This window comes from Gopherus flavomarginatus, chromosome 2 (assembly GCF_025201925.1).
Source record: "Gopherus flavomarginatus isolate rGopFla2 chromosome 2, rGopFla2.mat.asm, whole genome shotgun sequence".
Classification (NCBI taxonomy): Eukaryota; Metazoa; Chordata; order Testudines; family Testudinidae; genus Gopherus; species Gopherus flavomarginatus.
This window is the reverse complement of record NC_066618.1, coordinates 166959111-166979568: the sequence shown is the minus strand read 5'-3', so window position 1 is coordinate 166979568 and position 20458 is coordinate 166959111. Positions and strand designations below refer to the sequence as shown.

Sequence of the window (20458 nt, the reverse complement as noted above, 5' to 3'; positions counted from 1 at the left end):
CCACCGGTAAGTTAATATTCTGGGCAACACGCCGCAGAAGGTCCTGGTGTGACCTGAGGTCAATCGGAGGTGGGACCGACGATGATGTCCGCGCTATTGCCTCATCCAGAGAAGAAGAGGATGACAGCCCAGGGACGAGTGGGTCCTGCACTGACTCCTGATCCTGGGGGACCTCCGGAGCCGTAAGATCGTGCGGTTCCGGTGCATGGGTACTGGTTTCCTCTGTACCAGCCAGGGGAGGTCTGCTTACAGTGGCCTCTGGCACGCGGTACTCTGAGTGACTGGAGCGTGATGGGCCAGCCAGTTCGCCTTGGGCTTGATGATAAGCCCAAGGTGTCCAAAAGGACCACTGATGAGGTCCGTGGTCCGGGCCATGGACACGCGTCTCCGAATCCCCATAGGAAGCACTGTCCGCATGGGATGAGGCGGATGGGTGACAAGAAGGCCACGGGGGAGCTGAGGCCGATTGGATCAGGTCTCTGCGTCCAGTCGATCCTTCTCTACGCGGTACTGGAGAACGGTACCGGGAGTCGTATCGGTGCCGAGAGTGGGACCGGGACCTGCGACCAGCGCGGTGCCGGGAGGTTGACCGGTGCCTTGAATCTCCATGCGGAGATCGGCTGCGAGAGGTACGGCGGTGCCGGGATCTGCACTGGTGCCGAGAGTACCGAGACAGCGACCAGGATCTCGAACGGTGCCGCGAGAACAACTGGTACTGAGATGGAGAGCGGTACCAGGACTGCGAGCGGCGTCGGGATCAGGATCGATGGCGGGACCGAGAGTGCCTGCGGGACCTGGATCGTGACTGGCGACGTTTGATGGTACCAGGTGAAGATGGCCTCATCATGGCAGGCTTGCCCAATGACTGAACAACCCGCACCAGTGGTGTCGGGGGTGGAGGCAGCTCTGGCTCCATCAAGGCAATCAGTTCTTGTGCTGTGGAGAAAGTCTCTGGCGTAGAGGGCACGACAAGCTCGACCACAGCATGTGCCGGGGAGCTGATAGGCACCGGACTCGACGGCTCTTCTGAAACCGGAATCAACGGTGCAGAGGTCTGCGGTGCCACGGCAGTTGGCAGTGCCGGGCGGTCTGACTTGGCAGTACGCTCTGTCTGCAGCGTAGATACAGGGGCCACAGGAGTCTTATGCCTCTTGCTCCTTGGGGAGAGTGAGCGGTGCCGGGCAGAAGCTTGGGCCGGTGAAGGCTGGTACCGAGGAGCCTTTACTGTAGCCGTGCGTTCCGGTACGGAGGAGGCACTTGTCCCCGGTGCCGCAGACGGTGCCAAAGATGGAGGAGTTAGAGTTGCCTCCATCAAAAGTTGCTTCAGGCGAATGTCCCATTCCTTTTTTGTCCGGGGCTTGAAAGCCTTGTAAATTCGGCACTTGTCCGCGAGGTGGGATTCGCCCAAGCACTTTAAACAGGAGTCGTGCAGGTCTCCTGTGGGCATCGGCCTATGACAGGCTGCGCAGGGTCTGAAGCCCAGTGAACCGGGCATGGGCCCCGGTACCGGGTGAGGAGAAGGGGCTAAGCCGCGATCCCCATTAACTATATACAAAAACTACTACAATAACTACTAAAACAAAGTTAACTAGAACTATAGAAAATTGAACTATGTACACAATAACTATATAAACGAGCAAATAGCTAGGGAGGTGGAGATCAGCTAAGCCGCGCTCCACTGTTCCAACGACCGACACGGGCGGTAAGAAGGAACTGAGGGACGGATGGGCCGGCAGGGGTATATATCAAGCGCCACAGCGGTGCCACTCCAGGGGGCGCCCTGCCGGCCCACCGAGTGTTGCTAGGGTAAAAGTCTTCCGACGAACGTGCACGCGGCGCGCGCACACCTAATCTAACTGGAATGGATATGAGCAAGCACTCGAAGAAGAACATACTGTGCTGTGCCCTTCCAAAGCTCTGTGCTGTGTAGAGCAACTCAATCTTTGCTTTCTTAAACTGAATCATATGTTCCTTTTAAAAGCTCCTTGTCTATAAGCAACTACAGCTAAGGAGAAGGAGAAAATGTTAAAAGGAAAAACAACGTAATTCAAAATATGTATTTACTATTAATAAACTACGTGAAATCCTGCTCCAATTACCACAGGGGAAAAATCACATATCAGTGTACACTATATAGTTTACAAGAATATTTTATATGGCAATAAAATTTCTATACAAAGTGATATAGAATAGGAAGTTATTTTCATGGGAGCCAAATAATTATACTGATAGTGCAAGTTAGCAAAAACCCACCAAGGTTCATAATATCATGATGTACAGCTATCACAAAAGTGACTGTTAAACCATTTAAAAATAATTAAATACAATCATCAATAAAAATTATTAGACTTTAAAAGACAAGTAACATTATGTGCAAATTATTTACATAAGAATTGCCATAATGGTTTACACCAGTCGTAGTCTAGTCTATTATCCTATCTCCAGCAATAGCTTGTACTAGATATATCAAAGGCAGGTACAAGAAGTATAGTGGACCATTATGGAATAACCTGCTCATAAATTAAATTTATTCCTAATCCCCTTTCATTAGTGTTTGGATTATAACCTGAATAAGGAAGGTTTATATCCCTTATAAAAATTATGTTATCCAATAAAAAAGACGGTTACTCACCTTTGTAACTGTTGTTCTTCGAGATGTGTTGCTCATATCCATTCCAGTTAGGTGTGCGCACCGCGCATGCACGTTCGTCGGAAACTTTTTACCCTAGCAACTCCAGTGGGCCGGCAGGTCGCCCCCTAGAGTGGCGCCGCCATGGCGCTTGATATATACCCCTGCCGGCTCACTCGCTCCTCAGTTCCTTCTTGCCGGCTACTCCGACAGTGGGGAAGGAGGGCGGGTGTGGAATGGATATGAGCAACACATCTCGAAGAACAACAGTTACAAAGGTGAGTAACCGTCTTTTCTTCTTCGAGTGATTGCTCATATCCATTCCAGTTAGGTGAATCCCAAGCCTTACCTAGGCGGTGGGGTCGGAGTGAGAAGTCGCGGCATGGAGCACTGCAGAGCCGAAGGCCGCGTCATCTCTGGACTGCTGGACCAGGGCATAATGGGAAGCAAAGGTGTGGACCAATGACCAGGTCGCTGCCCGACAGATCTCTTGGATGGGCACACGGGCGAGGAAAGCCAGCGACGACGCCTGCGCCCTGGTAGAGTGCGCAGTCACACGGCCCGTAGGAACGTGAGCCAAGTCATAGCAGGTCCTGATACAGGACGTTACCCATGAGGATAACCTCTGCGAGGAAATGGGAAGCCCCTTAATGCGGTCCGCTACTGCCACGAAAAGCTGGGGGGATTTGCGGAACGGTTTGGTCCTGTCCACATAAAACGCGAGAGCCCGACGGACATCAAGCGAGTGGAGTTGTTGCTCCCTGTGTGACGAATGAGGCTTTGGGAAAAAGACGGGGAGAAAGATCTCCTGGTTGACGTGAAAGGCTGAGACCACCTTGGGAAGAAAGGCAGGGTGCGGTCTCAGCTGTACCTTATCTTTATGGAAGACAGTATACGGGGGATCTACCGTGAGGGCCCGGAGTTCTGACACCCGTCTAGCTGAGGTGATGGCTACTAGAAAGGCAGTCTTCCAGGAAAGATAGAGCAGGGAGCAAGTCGCTAACGGCTCAAAGGGGGGCCCCATGAGCCGAGTCAGAACCAGGTTGAGATCCCAGGTAGGCGCAGGGGGTCGGACGCTGGGGTATAGACGTTCCAGCCCCTTCAGGAATCTAGTCACCGTCGGGTGAGAGAAAACCGAGCGGCCATCCCCACCCGGATGAAAGGTGGAGATAGCCGCCAGGTGAACCCGAAGGGACGATATCGCCAGGCCCTGTTGCTTGAGGGACCAAATGTAGTCCAAAATATTGGCGACCGAAACTTCCATAGGGAGGAAACCCCTCTCCGTGCACCAACAGGAGAAACGCTTCCACTTGGCCGAGTACGTCGCTCTGGTGGATGGCTTCCTGCTGCCCAGGAGTATCTCACGTACCGGGGTAGAGCAGCGTAACTCGGATCTGGTCAGCCACACAGGAGCCACGCCATCAGGTGCAGCGACTGGAGGTCCGGGTGACAGAGACTGCCGTGGTCCTGGGTGATCAGGTCCGGGTGAAGGGGCAGGGGGACTGGGTTGGCTATGGCCAGGTCCAGCAACATGGGGTACCAATGTTGCCTGGGCCACGCCGGAGCTACCATAATCACGTGGGCCCTGTCCCTGCGCACCTTCAGAAGGACCTTGTGGACCAGTGGGAACGGAGGGAACGCGTAGAACAAGTGGGTCGACCACGGGATAAGGAAGGCGTCCGCTATAGACCCGGGTTCCCGGCCCTGAAAGGAGTAGAACGCCTGGCATTTCCTGTTCCCCCTGGACGCGAAGAGGTCCACGCGGGGACAACCCCACCTCTGGAAGAGCGAGAGGGCGACGTCCGGGCGAAGGGCCCACTCGTGCGAGAGGAAGGATCTGCTCAGGCGGTCCGCCAGCGTGTTCCGTACTCATAGACTCATAGACTCATAGGTCAGAAGGGACCAATATGATCATCTAGTCTGACCTCCTGCACTAAGCAGGCCACAGAACCCCACCCATCCAATTTTATAACAACCCCTAACTCAGGACTGAGTTATTGAAATCCTCAAAATTGGTTTGAAGACCTCAAGCTGCAGAGAATCCACCAGCAAGCGACCCGTGCCCCACGCTACAGGGGAAGGCGAAAAACCTCCAGGGCCCCTGCCAATCCGCCCTGGAGGAAAATTCCTTCCCGACCCCAAATATGGCAATCAGCTAAACCCTGAGCATGTGGGCAAGACTCACCAGCCAGCACCCAAGAAGGAATCCTCTGCAGTACCTCAGTTCCCATCCCATCCAACATCTCCCCGCAGACCATTGAGCAGACCTATCTGGTGGTAATCCAAGATCAATTGCCCAAATTAACGATCCTATCATAACATCCCCTCCATATACTTATCAAGCTTTGTCTTAAAGCCAGAAAAGTCTTTTGCCCCCACTACTTCCCTCGGAAGGCTGTTCCAGAACTTCACTCCCCTAATGGTTAGAAACCTTCGTCTAATTTCAAGTCTAAACTTCCTAATATCCAGTTTATACCCATTCGTCCTCATGCCTACATTAGTACTAAACTTAAATAATTCCTCTCCCTCCCTAACGTTAACCCCCCTGATATATTTATATAGAGCAAGCATATCCCCCCGCAGCCTTCTTTTGGCCAGGCTAAACAAGCCAAGCTCTTTGAGTCTCCTTTCATAAGGCAGTTTTTCCATTCCTCGGATCATCCTAGTAGCCCGTCTCTGAACCTGTTCCAGTTTGAATTCGTCCTTCTTGAACATGGGACACCAGAACTGCACACAATATTCCAGATGGGGTCTCACCAACGCCTTATATAACGGTACTAACACCTCCTTATCCTTGCTGGAAATACCTCGCCTGATGCATCCCAAAATCGCATTTGCTTTTTTAACAGCCGTATCACATTGGCGACTCATAGTCATCCTGCTATCAACCAATACCCCAAGGTCCTTCTCCTCCTCCGCCGCTTCCAACTGATGCGTCCCCAACGTATATCTAAAATTCTTATTATTAATTCCTAAGTGCATGACCTTGCACTTTTCACTATTGTATTTCATCCTATTTCTATTACTCCAGTTTACAAGGTGGTTCAGATCTTCCTGAATAGTATCCCTGTCCTTCTCCATGTTAGCAATACCCCCCAGCTTTGTGTCATCCGCAAACTTTATTAGCACATTCCCGCTCTTTGTGCCAAGGTCAGTAATAAAAAGGTTGAATAAGATCGGCCCCAAAACCGATCCTTGAGGGACTCCACTAGTGACCTCCTTGCAGCCTGACAGTTCACCTTTCAATACGACCCGCTGGAGTCTCCCCTTTAACCAGTTCCTTATCCACCTTACAACTTTCATATTCATCCCCATCTTTGCCAATTTAACTAACAGTTCCCCATGCGGAACCGTGTCAAACGCCTTACTGAAATCTAGGTAAATTATATCTACCGCATTTCCTTTATCTAAGTAATCCGTCACCTTCTCAAAGAAGGAGATCAAATTGGTTTGACACAATCTACCTTTAGTAAATCCGTGTTGCAATTCGTCCCAATTACCATTGACCTCTATGTCCTTAACTACTTTCTCCCTTAAAAATTTTTTCCAAGACCTTACATACTACAGACGTCAAGCTAACAGGCCTATAATTACCCGGATCACTTTTATTCCCTTTCTTAAAAATAGGAACTACATTAGCAATCCTCCAGTCATATGGCACAACCCCTGAGTTTATCAATTGCTTAAAAATTCTCGCTAACGGGCTCGCAATTTCACGCGCCAGTTCCTTTAATATCCTCGGATGGAGATTGTCCGGGCCCTCCGACTTCGTCCCATTGAGCTGTTCAAGTACTGCCTCTACCTCAGTTGCGGTAATATCCACTTCCATATCCACATTCCCGTTTATCATCCCTCCATCATCGCTAGACTCCTCACTAGTCTTATTAAAAACTGAGGCAAAGTACTTGTTTAGATGTTGGGCCATGCCTAGGTTATCCTTAACCTCCATTCCATCCTCAGTGTATAGCGGCCCCACTTCCTCTTTCTTTGTTTTCTTCCTATTTATGTGGCTGTAGAACCTTTTACTATTGGTTTTGATTCCCTTTGCAAGGTCCAGTTCAATGCGGCTTTTAGCCTTCCTCACTTTATCCCTACATGTTCTGACCTCACCAAGATAGCTTCCCTTACTGATCCTGCCTTTCTTCCACTCCCTGTAAGCTTTCTGCTTTTGTCTAATCCCCTCTCTGAGTTGCTTGCTCATCCAGTTTGGCCTACAACTACTGCCCATGGTTTTTTTCCCCTTTCTTGGGATGCAGGCTTCCAACAGTCTCCGCAGCTGCGACTAAAAGTAATTCCAGGCCTCCTCCGCATTTAAATCCACTAGTTCCTCCGTCCAACCCACTTCCCTAACTAATTTCCTTAACTCTGTAAAATTAGCCCTCGAGAAGTCGAAAACCCTAATCCCAGATCTACATTTGTTTATCCTTCCATCTAGTTTGAACAGAATCAGCTCATGATCACTCGAACCAAGGTTGTCCCCTACCACCATTTCTTCTACGAGGTCCTCACTGCTCACCAACACCAAATCTAAAATGGCATCCCCTCTTGTAGGTACTTCAACTACTTGATGAAGAAATCCATCCGCTATCACATCCAGAAAAATCTGACCCCTATTATTCTTGCAAGCACTCGTCCTCCAATCTATATCCGGGAAGTTGAAGTCCCCCATAATCACACATTTCCCCTTTGTGTTTACTTCATTAAAGACATTAAAAAGGTCTCTATCCATATCTCAATCAGATCCCGGCGGTCTATAGCACACCCCAAGCACTATCTCAGGGGAAGCTCTAGTTGCTTTTTTACCCAGTGTGATTTTTGCACAGACAGACTCTGTCTTATCCATTCCATCGCATCTTATTTCGCTACAGTTAATTTCATCATTGATGAACAAGGCTACTCCACCACCTTTGCCTTTCTTCATGTCTTTTCTAAACAGCACATAGCCTTCAATACCCGTGCTCCAGTCATGAGTACTATTCCACCAGGTTTCGGTTATCCCTATAATATCCAGTTTCACTTCCTGCACTAGTAGCTCCAGTTCCTCCATCTTGTCACCTAGGCTCCTCGCATTAGTGTACAGACATTTTAATTTTCGGCGTTTGGCGTCAGTGACATTCTTTCCCCCGTCGTGCACAGACCTTCTACCACCAGCATCACCCGTTACTCTGGTTTCTACTCCACTATTCCTCCTTGGATCAATTCTTTGGACCGCAAGGGTATCCTCTCTCACTTTGTTTACTTCCCTCTCCAGGTTATATTCTGGCGTGGAGATCTCCCACGTGGAGGAAGGAAGCCGTGAGGTGAATGGAGTGGGCTATACAAAAGTCCCAGAGCCGCATCACCTCCTGACATAGGGGAGAGGATCTGGTGCCGCCCTGCTTGTTGATATAGTACATGGTCGTCGTGTTGTCAGTGAACACTGCGACACAACGACCTCGAAGCTGATGAGAGAACGTTTGACAAGCAAGACGGACCGCTCTCAACTCCCGCATGTTGATGTGTAGATCCACCTCCTGCGGGGACCACAGGCCCTGTGTCCTCAGGGTTCCCAGGTGGGCCCCTCAGCCGAGATCTGAGGCATCCATTGTTAGGGACACCGAGGGCTCGGGCGGATGAAACGGGAGCCCCGCACACACGACGGACTGGTCTAGCCACCAGCGGAGGGAATCCAATACCCCCTGGGGGATGGTGACAAGTGTGTCCAGCGAATGTCTGGCCGGCCGGTACTGCGCGATGAGCCAAGATTGGAGGGGCCTCATGCGGAGCCGCGTATAACCTGTCACAAACGTGCAGGCCACCATGTGGCCTAAGAGGGTTAGACATGTCCTTGCAGAGGTCAGGGGGGCTGCCTGCAAGCGCTGAATGATGGCCGACAGCGACTGGAACCTGGGCAACAGCAGAAGGGCCCTGGCCAAGGTGGAGTCCAGAATGGCCCCGATGAACTCTATCCTCTGCGTGGGGAGCAGAGTGGACTTGTCCACGTTGATAATGAGGCCCAAGGTAGTAAAGAGGCTGGTGATCCTGCGGACGTGGCTGCGGACCTGCAGCTCTGATGTGCCCCGAATCAGCCAATCGTCGAGGTAAGAGAACATGTGAATGCGACTGCACCGAAGATGTGCGACAACGACAGCCATGCATTTGGTGAATACCCTCGGGGCCGTAGAGAAGCCAAACGGGAGGACCGCGAATTGGTAATGATGGCGGTCGACCACGAACCGAAGGAAACGTCTGTGCTGTGGCAATATGGCGATATGAAAGTAAGCGTCCTGCATGTCGAGGGCGGCGTACCAGTCTCCAGGATCCAGAGATGGGATAATGGTCCCCAGGGATACCATGCGGAACTTCAACTTCACCAGATGTTTGTTGAGTTCGTGCAGGTCGAGGATAGGTCTGAGGCCTCCCTTGGCCTTGGGGATGAGGAAGTAGCGGGAATAAAACCCCTTGCCCTTCTCGTTCTCCGGAACCGCCTCTATGGCTCCTTTGTCGAGGAGCGTCTGCACCTCCTGGCGGAGGAATTGCTCGTGAGAGGGGTCCCTGAAGAGGGACGAGGGTGGGGGGGTGGGAGGGAGGGAAAGACGTAAATTGCAGACGGTATCCCGTCTGCACAGTGCGTAAGATCCAGCGGTCGGATGTTATTTGGGTCCACGTCTGGAGAAAAAACGAAAGGCGGTTGGAAAATGGGGGGGAAGGATCCGTGGGGGAAACTGGTACTGCACCCTCGGGCGCACCTTCAAAACAAAGGTTTGGGTCCAGGTGGGGCTTTGGAGGAGCTCTGGTTCTGCCCCCCTTGGTTCCCCAACTGTCTGCGCCTGCCATTTCTGCCACGGCGCCTATTGAGGTCCTGCCGCTGGCGGAACTGGGGGTATGGCCGGCGCTGCTGCTGCTGTTGCGGTCGGAAGGGTCTGCGTTGTGTCCCGGGCGTGTGCATCCCAAGGGAGCGCATGATGACCCGATTGTCCTTCAGACTTTTTAGTCTGGGGTCTGTCTTCTCCGAGAACAGGCCCTGGCCTTCGAACGGGAGGTCCTGGATGGTATATTGGAGCTCTGGTGGAAGGCCAGAAACCTGAAGCCAGGAGATGCGGTGCATTGTAACCCCTGAGGCGAGGGTACGAGCGGCCGAGTCTGCTGCGTCCAAAGAGGCCTGCAACGAGGTTCTTGCGACCTTCTTCCCCTCGTCAAGAATTGCTGCAAATTCTTGACGCGCTTCCTGTGGTAACAGCTCTTTAAACTTATCCGCTGCCACCCAAGAGTTAAAGGCGTAGCGGCTAAGGAGGGCTTGCTGATTGGAAACCCTGAGCTGAAGGGTCCCCACCGAATAGACCTTGCGGCCGAGGAGGTCCATATGCCTGGCCTCCTTGGACTTGGGAGCTGGGGCCTCTTGTCCATGACGCACCCTCTCGTTCACCGACTGCACGATGAGGGAGGACGGCGTCGGGTGAACATGGAGGTACTCATAGCCCCTGGAGGGGGCCATGTACTTCCGCTCCACGCCTCGTGCAGCAGGGGGGATGGAGGCCGGTGATTGCCAGATCGTATTGGCGTTGGCCTGGATAGTCCGAATAAAGGGCAGGGCGACCTTGGTGGGAGCATCTGAGGAGAGGATGCTCACCACGGGATCTTCGATCTCGGAGACCTCCTCAGCTTGTAGGTTTAAGTTCTGCGCTACACGCCTGAGGAGGTCCTGGTGTGCCCTGAGGTCGAGTGGGGGAGGGCTGGTGGAAGAAGTGCCTGCCACAGCCTCATCGGGAGAAGACGATGAGGAGACCCCTGGCAAGAGAGTGTCCATAGGGGGGTCTGTCTGAGCCCGTGCCTCTGACTCCGGAGGGAGCTCAGGGTCCTGCTGCTTGGACCTGTCCTCCCCGTCCGGAGAGGGAGGGGGGCGAGACAGCGATGCCTCCGGCGCCCTGTGCTCAGTTGTCGCAGGCCTAGGAGGAAGCTGTTGGGGGCCCTGGGCTTGGTGGTATGCCCAGGATATCCAGAACCCCCACTGCTGCGGCCCCTGGTCCTGTTGAGGAGGGTCTTGAAAAAGGGCTGCGTGCCTGTCTGTGTCCAGTGCATAAACACTGTCCGCCTGTGACGACACAGACGGCTGTCTGGAAGGCCATGGAGGGGCCGAACGCGGCTGGTAGGAATCCCTTTGTCCTGACGCCGAAAATGTTCTCGGTGCCAGGGACTGGTACCAGGAGTCATACCGGTGCCGGGAGCGGGACCGGGGCCTGTCTTGGACTCGGTGCCGGGAGCAGGACCGGTACCTGCCGCCGACTCGGTGCCGGGATCGGGACCGGGACCTGCCACCGACACAGTGCCGGGAGGTCGACCAGGACCGGGACCTGCCACCAGCACGGTGCCGGGAGGTCGACCGGGGAGTTGATCGATGGCGGGAACGGCTCCTAGAGTCCCGGTGCCGGTATTGGTGACTTGAACCAGACCGGGACTGTTTGGAGGATGATCGGCGCCGCGAGTGCGACCGGTACCGCTGCAGAGAGCGGTGCCGGGACTGCGAGTGGCGCCGGGATTGGGAGCGTCCACGGTGACGGGGCCTCGACAGCGAACGTGAGTCCCGAGACGGCACTCTCATCGTCGGCTTGCCTCTGGACACAACCCGCACCGGGGGTACCAGGGGTGGAGGCTGAGTTGGCTCTGTAAGAGCGATTAGGTCCCGTGCCGAGGCAAAGGTCTCCGGCGTCGATGGGACTAATAGCTCAATCCCAGATCTTATGGGGGAACTAGGAGGGACCGGATTCGACGGACCCTCCGGGCCCGGAGTCGACGGGATCCCTGCCGGTGGTGCCGCGGCCGAGGTAGGTGCCGGGCGGTCCACTCAAGTCTGCCTGGATGGAGTCGCAGACTTCGAGGGCCTTGCTTCGGGTCCCAGTGCCGGGGAAGGACGGTGCCGGGGTGTCTTTCCAGTGCCGGCGCGGTCCGGTGCCGATGTAGAGGTGACGATCTGCGAAGCTGCCGGGTTGAGTGTTGCTTCCATAAGGAGAGGCCTCAACCTCTGGTCTCTCTCCTTTTTTGTCCTAGGCTTAAAAGCCTTGCAAATGCGGCACTTGTCCGAGATGTGCGATTCCCCCAGGCACTTTAGGCATGCGTCATGGGGATCGCTGGTCGGCATGGGCTTCTTACAGGCCGCGCATTGTTTGAAGCCCGGCGAACCAGGCATGGGCCCGGTGCCAGGTGCCGGGAAGGGCTACGGCCCAAACCCGCTAACAAATATTTACAACTATTTACAATACACTAATTAACTATCTATACTTAACAACTGTTTACTGCTAACCACAACTATGAACTGTAAAACGAAGGAGAGCTAGGGACGTGGAGGACAGCAATGCCGTGCTCCACAGTTCCAACGACCGACACGGCGCTAAGAAGGAACTGAGGAGCGGGTGGGCCGGCAGGGGTATATATCAAGCGCCATGGCGGCGCCACTCTAGGGGGCGACCTGCCGGCCCGCTGGAGTTGCTAGGGTAAAAAGTTTCCGACGAACGTGCACGCGCGGCGCACACACCTAACTGGAATGGATATGAGCAATCACTCGAAGAAGAACTTTTATTTCCTTTCATCAATCACACATATGTTGCCTTTCATTTCCATTGAATATTTCATTGTGCTTGCTCTTATTTTATACATATAATCATCATCATCATCATGTCCTCTCTTGTTCCTCTTCCTTCTCAACTGAATTCACCTAATCTCTCCTCATACAGAAATTTTCCCATGTGTCAAATTGTTTTGTTGCCCAACTCGAGTCCTCTTCTATTTCTGTAACACTTTTCAGAGACAAGGTGTCTAGAACTGAATGCAATATTCCATGGGAGAGTGTGGTATCAATTTGTGTAATTGGATAATATTTTCAGTATTATTTCTATCCCATTATTTATATACACTTTATTTGTTTTTTTGACTGGAGCTGAATTCTGAGCAAATGATTTCAATGAGGTATTCACAATGAACCACGGGGATCTTTCTCCTGAGACATTAAATTAATTTAAAACACTGCAATACATGCAAATAATTTAAATTATTCCTTCATTGAGCATTTACTTTGCATTTGACAAGACTAAGACTGCCAGTAAATTTCAAGCCAATACCTGTAAGATTTTGGAAGCTGAAACTTTTTAAAAAATGTTGTACAAGACATTTGCAGCTTCCCTTTAAATCTCAAAGTTTAAACGCTCAAGCACTTTGCCATATCTAGGTCAGTATATCAAGAGGGTTGACTGTACAATATTTAATGATGGTACACAGAAATTATAAAATCCACAAGAATTTGTGCACGGAGGGATTTCTAGTTGTACCTTCAGCTAAGCAAAATTATTATATTTGAGTCCATAATTTTTTAATAATTAAATTTCTTAATTATAAGCACTAGTACCTGATTTCCATTTTGATATGATGGCATTGACCATGGAACCATGATTTGCAGAAATGTTTGTTGAGAACCTAGAGAAGAAAAAATCTTCACTAACTATATTTATTAATATTCCCCCTGTCATACATCACCCTTCACTATCTGCCTAAACTGTTCCTTCCTAGCCATCCTCCCCTCTCAATCACCAACCATGGCTTCCTCTCCATTTCTGAATGCAATATAAAACTGCCATCTTGGTGTCTGGCATGCTTGACTGACTCTCTCTTCAATCTGCTCTGGGTCCACATCCACCTTATTCCCCATATAAACACACCCTACTCCTCTAATCTTGGCTTCCTCTCTTTCCGCTTCATTCACCAAACTGGGGGAAGGTTTTATGCTCTTTTGTTTTTGCTGCCTGTTTACCTGGCACTTTCTCCCTCTGAGCCAATCCAATCAAGTTTCTTCTTCAAATGTAAGCTTAAAACTTTTCCCTTCGCCTAGCTAAATACCATGCTCCCTTCCTTGAATTTGTGTCAAATGTGAAATTGCTTGATCAATGCCCTGATTTCTAGCTCTCCCCTTTTCTGCAGGCCCTTGGCCCATCATGCCCTGTCTCGCTGTTCCTAGTTCTACAGTGTCACCTCCATTAAGGCCTGTCGCGCTACACTGCTTGGAGATATGCAGCATGAAAGATCTTTCCTGGAACACATAATGATGAACACTGGGTGAGAGAATAAAATCTGCCAGGGCCTGGGACTCACAGGATTCAACTCCCTGATTAATTTACCTCAGAGGCCTAGCTCTCCACCAAGCCTCTCCCTTCTTCTCCCACCTGGAGGGTCAGGGATAGGGGAGCTGTAGGAGGGACAGCAGAAGGCTTCTCAGTGCTGAAGGTGGCTCTTGAGGGAGCAGTGACATGGGAACAGAGCTGATGTCTCTGGGGGTGAAGTGGCATGGAGATGTCTGTCTCCAGGGAGCCAGTGACATCAGGAGAGCTCTTGCAGCACGCACCCATACAGAATGACATGGGGGGGGGGTCTATCTGTGAAGCAGGGGCAGTTGCCAAAAGACCATGCAATGAAATGAGGATCTCTCTCCCTGGAAGGAGGGGGGCAGTGATCAGGGCCGGCTCCAGACCCCAGCGCGCCAAGTGCGTGCTTGGGGCAGCATGCCGCAGGGGGCGCTCTGCCGGTTGCCGGGAGAGTGGCAGGTGGCTCCGCTGGACCTCCCACAGGCGTCCCTGCGGAGGGTCCGCTGGTCCCGCGGGAGGTCCACCGGAGCCGCGGGACCGGCGAGCGGCAGAGCACGCCCCCGCGGTGTGCCGCCGTGCTTGGGGCGGCGAAATGGCTAGAGCCGGCCCTGGCAGTGATATACAGTAGACCTCTTTTCTCTGGAATGGGGGAGAATTGGCATGGGGGACTCTCTCTCCTTGGGGGGGAAAGAGTGACATGGGGGACAGTGAGGGAGGTCTCTCCCAGGGGGTAAGTGATGGGGGGTGCCTCCATGGGGGGGCAGTAACATAGGGGTCTCTCCTGGGGGGTCAGTGATGGGGGCAGTGACATGGGGGGGTTTCTTCTGGGGGGATGTGACAGGGGGGCTCTCCCAGGGGAGCAATGACATGAGCCATGTTTCCCAGAGGGGTGAAGGACAGTGACAAGGGGGGCCTCTCCCTGTCAGGGGGAGTAACATGAGGGGTGTCTCCCTGGCCAGGGAGGGGGGGAGAGCAATGACATGGGAGTCTCTCCTTGGGGGGAGGGCAGTGACAATGGAGTCTTTCCTCGGGGAGAGAAGAGTGACATGGAGGACAGTGAGAGAGGTCTTTCCCAGGGGGATCAGTGATGGGAACAGTGACATTAAGGGGCCTCTCCCAGGGAGGCAATGACATAAGGGTCTCTCCTGGGGAGATGTGACAAGGGGGTAGGTCTCTCCCAGGGGATGTGTGACAAGGGGGGGTCTCTCCCGGGGGGAGAAGAGTGACATGGGGGAAAGTGAGGGGGGGGTCTCTCCCAGGGGGTCAGTGATGGGGACAGTGACATTAGGCGACAATGACATGAGGGTCTCTCCTGGGGGATGTGACAAGGGGGGTCTCTCCCGGAGGGCAGTGACCGAGGGGGGTCTCTCCTGGGGGGATGTGACAAGGGGGGGGTCTCTCTGAGGGGGGAAGTGACATGAGAGTCTTTCCTGGGGGATGTGACAAGGGGGGGTCTCTCCCAGAGGGGCAGTGACAAGGGGGGGTCCCTTCTAGGGGGATGTAACAAGGGGGGGATCTCTCCCGGGGTGTGTGTGACAAGGGGGAGGAAGAGTGACATGGGGGACAGTGAGGAGGTCTCTCCCAGGGGGGTCAGTGATGGGGACAGTGACATTGGGGTCTCTCCTGGGGGGGGCAGTGTCATGACCCGTCTCCCCCCCGGGGGGGCAGTGACATTGGGGGGTCTCTCCCAGGGGTATGTGACAAGGGGGGTCTCTCCCAGGGGGGCAGTGTCATGACCCATCTCCCCCCCGGGGGGGCAGTGACATTGGGGGGTCTCTCCCGTGGGGGCAGTGACATGATCCGTCTCCCCACCGGGGGGGGCAGTGACAAGGGGGGGTCTGTCTCGGGGGGCAGTGAGAAGGGGGGGTCTCTCCCGTGGGGGCAGTGACATGATCCGTCTCCCCACCGGGGGGGGCAGTGACAAGGGGGGGTCTGTCTCGGGGGGCAGTGAGAAGGGGGGGTCTCTCCCGTGGGGGCAGTGACATGATCCGTCTCCCCACCGGGGGGGGCAGTGACAAGGGGGGGGTCTGTCTCCGGGGGCAGTGACATGGTGGGGGCTCTCCCGGAGGTGCAGGGGGCAGTGACGCGTGTCTCACCCAGCGCGGGGAGGAGGTGGGCCAGGAGCAGCGCCAGGACGGGTCCCATGGTGCGGGGTAGGCGGTGCCGGTTGGAGCTGGGAACGGTCGGGCGGTGAAACGGCTTCCCGGAGCCTCGAGCCGGCTGGCAGCGCGTGACTGAAACCGAGCCCCCCCCCCCCCCACACACACACACAGACAGACAGGTGGGGCAGTGTGGGGAGTGGGGGCGGGGGGGGTTGTGGGCGTGTTGGGAGGTAGGACAGTGTGGGGGTGGGGACTGGAGGGGTGTTGGGAGCAGTGTGGAGGGGTGTTGGGAGGGGGAAGTGGGGGTGTTGGGAGCAGTGTGGAGGGGTGTTGGGAGCAGTGTGGAGGGGTGTTGGGAGGGGGAAGTGGGGGTGTTGGGAGCAGTGTGGAGGGGTGTTGGGAGGGGGAAGTGGGGGTGTTGGGAGCAGTGTGGAGGGGTGTTGGGAGGGGGAAGTGAGGGTGTTGGGAGGGGGGCAGTGAGGGTGTTGGGAGCAGTGTGGAGGGGTGTTGAGAGGGGGACTGTGGGGGTGTTGGGAGGTGGGGGCGGTGTAGAGGTGTGTTGAGGGCAGTATGGGAGGTGGAGACTGTGGGGGTTTGGGTGCAGCGTCGGGGGTGTCTGTGTTGGGATGCCAAGCACTAACACATGCATCTCTCGCATTATGTTGGCAAATCTATCACACATCCATCCTCTGTGCAGTGCATGTGGGGAGGAGAACTCACCTGGAGCTACCTGAAGGCACTAAGTACACTGCACTTTATGGACAAACTATATTTTATTCACCAAAAGCAAAACAGCTTATAAAATACATCATTGCAACTATAATCTAATCTCATTTTCTTCTTCCCAAGAACCAGGATCTCAGCCTTCTCTTCCTAGCTTCGGTTTATGCCTGGTCCATTTTAGTCTTCAGGTCTCAGCTATTATCTATATACTGTGGCAGAAATGCGGGAGAGGGAACAGACGTATCATTGCATATAGCAACAACAAATAAATAGAACAATCAGGTCTTCAAAAGGGGATTTATGTTTGTTTGTTATGCTTATGCATTTCCTTAATGTGTATAGTTCAGCATTAGGAGCACAAATAGCTTTAACAAAATGCACTTGATCTAATACACTGCATGCCACTAATTATTTGTAAAAATATGCAAACACAACATAACATTATGAGGTTTATATTTTTCACCAGTACAAATATAATTATGGATATTCCAGAACAGACATTTAGAAAAACCTAGTGCATAATGGGTAGACAGTATTTTCAAGAATAAACCGGTATGTATTGAAACTACACCACTTCTGACCAGCTTTCTCAGAGAATCTGTCTTTTATCCTCTTTCCTGAATTGTGACTAACACAATAGGATCCAACCCTGATTAGGGCCTTGGAATACTTTTGTAATACAAGTAATAAATAAAATGTAAATGGTAAAGTGTGAAAGAGAGTGTGTGCTACATATTTGAAACTTACCTTCGATTGTCTGACAGGCTCAAGTCTTCTGATCTAGATTTAGATTTTTAAAAAATGAGAGAGAAGATTATTTAAAACTAATTAAACACTTCACATTGTCTCGAAACTACAGAGCGTATTCAGTTCTGTCTCTTTAAAATTCCAGCAATTCAGAAGAGAATTTCTTGCTATCTGAGGTGAATTCTAGTGACAAATACAAAGTTCCTATAAAATACATTATTTTCCTGCAGGAAAGGAAGACTTTCAAAGTGCAATTTCTGTAAAAAAAAAATACTTACTATGAAAATGCCATACATTGATTTTGGCCCCTGTCCTGCATCAGGTTCCACTAGTGCAAACCCTGTGCCCATGACTTAAATGTAGCCTTGGCAGAATTACATTTTTATTTTTTTATAACTCTTATGGATAATATCAATGTTTACTTTTACTTATTTAAATATTCAGAGTTGTGCAATATTATGAGTTTTAAGAATTTTTTTTCAACCTATTCATTTACATTTTCACAGTTGTAGAAAGTTATTGGTGGAGGCCAGGCAATAATTATTTAATGACAGTAGACACTGAGATTCAACAAGTTAAAACTTTCTGACCATTAAAACAAATTGTCAACATCATATGTCAAAATAGCCAAATTACATACCTTTAAATCACAGTCTAATAAGTTCTCAATCATTTTCCTTACTTTGTCTATGGGAAAATTTTGATTACCATTGGTGGAAATTTTTGTTGCTGTTGTTTGGTGTGTGTTCGATGAAACTGACATTTACTGACACCAATGAAAACCTAATCCTTCCAAGCCTATTTACATGGCGCTGGAGACAGAGACACGGGCATAAGGGCCCAGGCTAGTAGATTGAGTCACAGTTTGGCTCCATCTTTCTAAAACTAATTTGCAGATCTCTCTCTCTTCATACAATTTAAATGCCCTTAGTTGGTCCCCCACACTGCTCTTCACAATTCCACTTAGACTGGTGGATTTTGGTTGCCTTTCACATTTTTAAGTTTTCACTGGCATATGAAGCCACAGTTGTATGTATCTTAAATATTTAATTTTTCCCTTTTCCATTATGATTTTCCCAAGTATTACTGAATTCAAGCCAATTTTCATTAACTCCTTTTATACAGCTACAGGCCTGACTTTCTGAAATCAGTTTTTTCTGTTACTGTCCTTTCTACTTCAACAGTGTATTTAGCATAGTATGTCCATTATTGCCTAGCTCCATTTGTGTATGCTCACGAAATCGCCTCCGAAGTTTAAAAGCATACAGTTCCCAATGCACACCATTGACTGTCCATTCAACCATCTCATATTCATGTGATCTTGCTCATGAACTCATCACCTCCACCACTGCCTAGAGAGATCCCAGATCTGTAAATGAAGGCTTGGAATTAATTAAGTGAACAAAATTATTTACTCATCAGCTTGTGAGTCCTCCTCTTTTGAGCAGAATCTACTCAAATCATTCCATTTTACAATCATGATGATAGAACCAACAAGGACAGGCAGAAAGAGACAGAAACTTAGCAGCAGCCAATTCTTCAAACGGTCTTGGGAAGCTCTTTCTAAGATCATATCTAGAAAGGAAAACACACAACAGATTTCACAAGTCCAAGGGGCTCAACTCCCAGCATTCTGTGTTGTTTGTAAGGGGAAAGAGAAAGTTATCTGAGATTATAAAAGCATACAGTCCTTTCTAGAATAAAAAAATTGTTTCCATTTGTTTAAAAAATGGAAATTGTGATAACTTTGGCCTGGTCTACACTACGCGTTTAAACTGATTTTAGCAGCGTTAAACTGATTTAACGCTGCACCCGTCCACACAACGAGGCCCTTTATATCGATATAAAGGGCTCTTTAAACTGGTTTCTGTACTCCTCCCCAATGAGAGGAGTAGCGCTGAAATCAGTATTACCATATCGGATTAGGGTTAGTGTGGCCGCAGATCAACGGTATTGGCCTCCGGGCGGTATCCCACAGTGCACCATTGTGACCACTCTGGACAGCAATCCGAACTCGGATGCACTGGCCAGGTAGACAGGAAAAGCCCCACGAACTTTTGATTTTCATTTCCTGTTTGCCCAGCGTGGAGCTCTGATCAGCACGGGTGGTGATGCAGTCCCAAATCCAAAAAGAGCTCCAGCATGGACCGTACAGGAGATACTGGATCTGATCGCTGTATGGGGAGACAAATCTGTTCTATCACAGCTCCGTTACAGAAGACGAAATGAGAAAGCATTTGAAAAAATTTCCAGGCTACGATACAGAGTCCACAGCACACTGCTGTGTGACAAGCGTAATGGAAAGCCAAAGAATCAAATGGATGCTCATGGAGGGAGGGAGGGGGTACTGAGGACTCCAGCTATCCCACAGTCCCCGCAGTCTCCGAAAAGCATTTGCATTCTTGGCTGAGCTCCCATTGCCTGAAGGGTCAAAAACATTTTCCCGGGTGGTTCAGCGTATATGTCGTCAATTTACCACCCCTCCCCCCCCCCGGTGAAAGAAAAGGGAAAAAAATCTTTTCTTGACTTTTTTATACATCATCCTATGTCTACTGCATGCTGCTGGTAGACGCAGTGCTGCGGCAATGAATAGTAGCATCCTCTCCCCTCCCCTCCCCTCCCCGGTGGCAGACAGTACCGTACAAAAGGACTGATAGCTGTCCTCATCATCCTGTGAGTGCTCCTGACTGGCCTCAGGTGAGGTCGGCCGGGGGCGCCTGGGGAAAAATAGGAATGACTCCCAGTCATTCCCGGTAGATGGTATAGAACGGTTGGTAACCATCCTCATCATAGCAACTGGGGGCTGAGTTCCATCAGCCCCCCCACTTTCATGTCTAAAGAAAAGATTCTGTACTGCCTGGACTATCATAGCAGCGGGATGCTGGGCTCCTCTCCCGCCCCCACCGTTTAATGTCCTGCCTGGACTATCATAGCAGCTGGAGGCTGCCTCCCCCTCATTTTATCTCACTAAAAAGTCAGTGTTTCTTATCCCGCATTCTTTATTACTTCATCACACAAATGGGGGGACACTGCCACGGTAGCCCAGGAAGGTTGGGGAGGAGGGAAGCAATGGGTGGGGTTGTTGCACGGGCACCCCCTAGAACGGCATGTAGCTAATAATTTCTGCGGGATCTGACACAGAGCGGCTGTGC

At 51.3% G+C, this 20458-nt stretch overlaps 2 protein-coding genes across 2 annotated transcripts in view; both read right to left on the bottom strand.

The window, feature by feature from the left end:
- Window positions 1-15879, bottom strand: part of LOC127044683 (disintegrin and metalloproteinase domain-containing protein 2-like) — a 92807-nt gene extending 76928 nt beyond the window's left edge. The window contains exons 1-2 of the mRNA XM_050939759.1: window positions 15831-15879; window positions 13005-13072 (exon numbers count right to left, since the gene is read on the bottom strand). Coding sequence (XP_050795716.1) covers window positions 13005-13072; window positions 15831-15879 — 117 coding nt within the window. The remainder of the gene's footprint in view (window positions 1-13004; window positions 13073-15830) is intronic.
- An 820-nt stretch (window positions 15880-16699) lies between these two features.
- Window positions 16700-20458, bottom strand: part of ADAM32 (ADAM metallopeptidase domain 32) — a 40580-nt gene continuing 36821 nt past the window's right edge. Inside the window, exons 19-21 of the mRNA XM_050940010.1 lie at window positions 18722-18881; window positions 17307-17339; window positions 16700-16768 (exon numbers count right to left, since the gene is read on the bottom strand). Coding sequence (XP_050795967.1) covers window positions 16762-16768; window positions 17307-17339; window positions 18722-18881 — 200 coding nt within the window. The 3' untranslated portion in view covers window positions 16700-16761. The remainder of the gene's footprint in view (window positions 16769-17306; window positions 17340-18721; window positions 18882-20458) is intronic.